This window comes from Oratosquilla oratoria, chromosome 8, assembly GCF_046742065.1.
Source record: "Oratosquilla oratoria isolate Oo_2021 chromosome 8, ASM4674206v1, whole genome shotgun sequence".
Taxonomy (NCBI): domain Eukaryota; kingdom Metazoa; phylum Arthropoda; class Malacostraca; order Stomatopoda; family Squillidae; genus Oratosquilla; species Oratosquilla oratoria.
The window spans coordinates 70,872,023-70,877,689 of NC_134784.1; the positions used below are offsets into that span (position 1 = coordinate 70,872,023).

The 5,667-nt window shown below is 43.7% G+C and overlaps 1 protein-coding gene across 3 annotated transcripts in view; it reads left to right on the top strand.

The window, feature by feature from the left end:
- Positions 1-1,544, top strand: part of LOC143027806 (uncharacterized) — a 45,403-nt gene extending 43,859 nt beyond the window's left edge. For all 3 annotated transcript variants that reach the window (XM_076189390.1, XM_076189391.1, XM_076189392.1), the window contains exon 20: positions 467-1,544. In XM_076189390.1, the coding sequence (XP_076045505.1) occupies positions 467-880 (414 nt within the window). In that variant the 3' untranslated portion in view covers positions 881-1,544. The remainder of the gene's footprint in view (positions 1-466) is intronic.
- The last annotated feature ends 4,123 nt before the right edge of the window (positions 1,545-5,667 follow it).

Genomic DNA, 5,667 nt, shown 5'->3' on the forward strand with positions numbered 1-5,667 from the left:
TGTCAGTGTGTGTGTGTGTGTGTGTGTGTGTGTGTGTGTGTGTGTGTGTGTGTGTGTGTGTGTGTGTGTGTGTGTGTGTGTGTGTTTGTGAGTGTGTGTGTGTGTGTGTGTGTGTGTGTGTGTGTGTGTGTGTGTGTGTGTGTGTGTGTGTGTGTGTGTATGTGTGTGTGTGTGTGTGTGTGTGTGTGTGTGTGTGTGTGTGTGTGTGTGTGTGTGTGTGTGTGTGTGTGTGTGTGTGTGTGTGTGCGCGCGTGTGTGTCAAATGACATTCTACATAAATTGTTGAAAAAAAAAACAGAATAGTTTTCCATAGTAAATTTTACGGCGGAAAAAGTTCTAGAGGTGGGTGTCCAAACCGATGAATCCAAGGTTGAAGGAAAAATAGCCCAGTATGATAACGTCTTCAGAGGGTTGCTGGGTGGTGGGTTGGTCTCGACGCTAACCCAAATCATCTCTCTTGTCACAGAAATGTGGAGGTGAGCTACTCAAGAAGTACCGGAAGGTGAACTTAGGGCTTATCCACTTCCCGGACATCTCGGCCGTCCAAGTCTTCTCTTCGGAGACCGAGGGTCCGTCAGTCACTGCTGGACACTGTCTTGATCTCACCTTCTGGAAGCTCGTTCTCAACGACGCCAATACACCAGAGACATCAAAGACGGATGCTGAGATCGAAGGGGGGCACTCGAAGTCAAGTGGGACCTTTGACTCAAGGGAGAAGTTAAGTGGAGTGTTTGGATCCAGATCGGTGCCTGAGACCTGGACAATGTTCCTGAGGGTTCCGCCTCTCTGGCCGAACTGCGTCATGGGAGATCGCAGAAGCTCTTTCGTGGATCGCTTGCTTGCTTACTTCGAGCAGACCGATCACTGTCTCAGACCTTAGGCAGACAAGGTAGATAGCACACATACTGGCAGATAGACAAATAGGCAGACAGACAAGCAGGGCAAGATTGCAGTCACACAGACAACCAGGCAGGCAGACAGGCAGACAAATAGGCATGAACACAGGCAAGCAAACAGGCAGACAAATAGGCAGAAACACAGGCAAGCAAACAGGCAGACAAAATAGGCAGAAACACAGGCAGAAAAGTCAGCAGAAAGGACGACAGACATACAGGCAGGCACATTAACCGGCAAGTAGGCAAACAGTCAGACAAATAGTCAGTCATGCAAACGGGTAAATAGGCAGCCAAGCAAGGGACTAGATTTTGGGGACTGTCTAAGCATAGTCCATTGCTTATACCCACACTATACATCATCACTAGATCTTTTTCTGCTGTGATGCCCATAGGTTTGGACGAAGATTTAATACATACATACATATACCAAGGCTTTTTCCCCCTTCCAAGGGAGGTAGCCACAAAGGGAAAGGCATAAAAACACTCCCACCCATTTCATCCCTAAATACACTCCACACCCCTCCCACCCTTCCTCTCATCTGAGCACCTCCTGGATGACGGGTCATCCCTGAACCCTGCCCACCGCCCTGGGTCAGAAGCAGTGTCGCAAGACACAGTACATCCACAGCAAGGCCGCTTCATTTAATCGGCGACCCCCCCTCTCCGTCCCCCTTTGCATATAAGGAGAGGACGGGGAGAAATCCCTTGGGGCTGCGTCAAAATTTACTAAACAATAATACCCCACCCCCCCACCCCCCCCCGCCCATTCCTCCTCATGCAGTCACAACATCATCCATATACAACCATTCTCCACTCACCTCTGTCTTCCGTCCTCTCCCTTCCTTCCTCAACAGACATTCCCCTCTTCCCCAACGCCCCCTTCACCCCATCCATCCACCTCATTCTAGGACGTCCCCTCATGTTCACTCCCTCCACATCTGCCTTCCATACCTCTTTTACTAGTCTTTCTTCACTCATTCTTTCCATGTGTCCAAACCATCCTAATATTCTTTCATCAACCCTCTCTCCAAAAACCTTTTTCACCCCTGTTCTCCTCCTCACCTCCTCATTTCTCACTCTATCTAGCCTAGTAACCCCCACCATACTTCTCAGACACCTCATCTCAAACACATTCAAACTCCTTCTCTCTTCTTCTCTTATGTTCCACGTTTCTGCCCCATACAGTGCTGTTGGCACAATCACTCCTTCATACAGTCTCCTCTTCGCAATATTGAGGACGCAATATTGAGGACCAATCTATGTCTCCTCGCTTTACTAGTAAATGCACTGCATCTCTCTGTAGAAGTGAGAGTGAGACTGAATTAGATAATATCTTAGAGTGTGAGTAAATAGATTAATCTGTTCTAGAGAGGTTAGAGTAATCGTTAAATTCCTTTTGCGGTCTAGATATGTAAAATTCAATAAGACGTACAGACGCTGTTGAGCTAAGACAGGTTAACTGGGGACTAATTGGGGTTACAAGGTTATTGTGGGTAATATATAGATAAGGATATTAGAAAATAAAGGGAAGGGAAATAGGGAACTCTGGACTTGAGGCCTTGTTCACACTAGCCGTTTGAACCGCGCGGAAACCGCGGCGATACCGCAGAGTCAAGGAAAAACTGCGCGGTTGTGTGTGTGTGAACGAGTCTATTGACTTACATTGTAAATGAACCGATGAAATTTGAGCCGCGGCGGTTGAAACTGCCAATGTGAACAGGACCTAAAACACAAGAGTCGAAACAGTTCGAGTACCGTTATTCGTCTAAGAAGAACAGGAGAACATAAAGGAGACTCCAAGAGACCATAAAGCCTACACTAGGGAGTTCAATGTTGGATACCACCTGTCATCCTTATCCACAAAGTTATCTAAATTTCTTGTATATTTCCCTCTTAAATCTAAATTTCTCCAATTAAGATCCATTCCTACGAGTCCAGCCATGCTGTCTTAATTTGATGACCTTGCCTGCATCACCTTGTTAAATCCCTTAACCCATTTGAATACCTCTATACCATAACTATGGATCTTATCTATCTTACCCGTTATTATAGATAGATATTCCTAGAACGAAGGTCACCTCGATGGAGGAGGAGACGAAGGAAGGGACGCCAACAACAGAGTGCGCGGCTGGAGAGTCGTTCGGAGTGGGATGGGTGGGTGAATGCATGGGAGTTTGCCCGGAGAGACCGTGGGCGGGACTAGAGCCGGCTTGGTGATGATAATGTTCAGACGAGTATGTAGTGCTGTCGTGTTGAACATCAGGACCCTGCGAAACAGTCCGGAGATAGTTGCATATCGTGAGAATTTCGACGGGTTGTTCTCCAGTCGCCCCCGAAGGAAATATTAGACGAGAAATCACGCGGAGTCACTTCACGAATGGGTGGCATTATTGTAAAAGAGGTGTGACGTTATAGCGTGACGGTAACGTCACATTGTAACGGTACCATTACGGAATAGCAAGGAAGAATTGCTAACTGGATGTCGGTGAGCGCTATCACATTGGGCTATTTTTCCTTCAACTTTTGGAGCAAATTTGCAGCTTGCAGCCTTCGGAAAGGAATATAATATGCTGGAGGAAGATAATTTCCTCCAGCATATAAAATGACTTTCTATATATATTTGCTGAGAAAGCAAAAATGTTTGCCATGGCGATATTACGGCGAGTTCTGGAGGTGCGTGATACCGTCGACATATTGGAGGTTGGAGCAAAAATAGCCCAGTGTGATCACCCCTTATGATGAATGTGGAAGTTGGAAAGGAGAAAGAAGAGAGAAAAGGAAAAGGAAATGAAAGATCAAGAAGGAGATAGACAAGAAGTGGTTCACCAAATAGAGCGTTTAACCAATGGAATAGACTTAGTAAACATGTAGTAAGCGCTGAAACAAATAGTTGTTTGAAGAGAAGATGAGGTAATATTGTGGGTAGGAATAATACGTGGTAACGGACATGGAACTGCCTAGTGTAGGCCTTATGGTCTCTTGCAGTCTTGCCCCCACCCCTTCTTCTGTTATTCTTTACCTCATTGATGACTCCAACAGAGTGATTAACGAAAGGAATATTAATAACCTTGTAATGAGAGCTATTGGTTATTTTAAGCGAAAAATAGATGATTTTATGGATAGGGGTGATGGTAACGGGCATGGAAGTGCATAGTGTAGGCCCTATAGTCTCTTGCAGCCTCCCCCATTCTCATGGTCTTATATTCTTCTTTATCTCATCGATGACTCCGACCTTTTATGTATGGGTAGTAAGGGACATCACACTGCCTAGTGTAGGCCTTATGGTCTCTTGCATTTTCCTCGATTCTTATGTCCTTATATGGCAAAGAAAATAGGTAGAAGATTAAGAAAATTAAATGTGGGTTAGGGAACACAAGAATTAGATTGGGTAAACACAAGAATTAGATTGGTGCATAAGAAGAAGAAAATTATAAAACAAGGAAAGAAGAATCTTGTTAAGGAAAAGTTTTAAAGAAATTAGGGAATTTATGTAAACAATTATCTTGAATTATTTTCTTTTGTAATAGTCTAGTATTTTGTACTTGAATATATTTCAAATGACTGTTTCTGTGGAACACTAGATTGTTATCGTTTGCTTTTGAATGTAATAAGATTTTGATGTTAGATGTACTAAAGTTCATAATCATTGTAGCTTGTTTTGAAATACGCTAGGAGTGTAATTATCTATCTACTGTACAGTATACCAATATATCGTTATACAATCTCGTTATTTTCTTTCAAATATCCTATTTTATGAGATTATACAAGTTTATGGATTAGTGTGGCTGGTGGTAAGGGACATGGAACTACCTAGTGTAGGCCTTATGGTCTCTTGAAGTGTCCTTCATTCCTAGGTTCTTATATTTTCAGAAGTGAACGAAATCCTGTACGATAAAGTGTTCTATCCTGAACAAACGATTAGATATGTATTTTTTTATTTCATCATTCTTAATTAATTGTTATCAATTAAGAATGATGAAATGAAAAACATATAGTAAATCACTCAATCTAGGTTATAGAATCGACAAGGAACATAAATTTCAAGACGATTTTCAGGAGAACGAGTGTTGGGCGTTCTTCTTCAGAAGCTAAAGTCACCAACAAGGACATTTGTGCCTCTGACCTCTTCTTGTAGTGCGTTGGTAGAGTCAACCGAAGTTTGTTGGTCTCACGTTCGCTTAGTCGTGGGTTCGAATCCCGCGCTCCTCTCCGATTCCCAGCAGTAACTGCCCCAACAGTTCTAGTGCACATGACAAAGATGACGGCTTCGGCCGCAGCTACTCGCCTCGTGGCGTAGGTTCTTCGTCTTCCTGATCTCTTGGATTTGGAGTTTGGTGAGTTGTCTCAGGAAGAGCCTGTCTTACACCTTTTCACCATAACTATCCATTGTGGTGCATGGTACTAGTTAACCATCCCTCACTTCTAGAATAGCACACGTGGAACAGTAACGTTCCTACCTATGAACGCAGAAGGTCCGGGTTCGATCCCCGGTAAGTATAAAACACTTTCTGGCTTTCAAGCCCCTCCTACTCCACAACAGAGGACATCAAATGTGGGGTAGATCAATGCCGCATATGTACTATATGCTGGCACCTAAACACTATTGATAGAGCTGATTACAATGATTTCAGACTTTATTCACAACTACACTCACTGGAATATACCAAAAAATTACATGTACTTTTCACCACACATATAATCGTCCCCTCGAAAGAAATCATTGGTTGTGTACTTTACCAAACGTTCGGTGAAGGTGTGTGAAAACAATGTT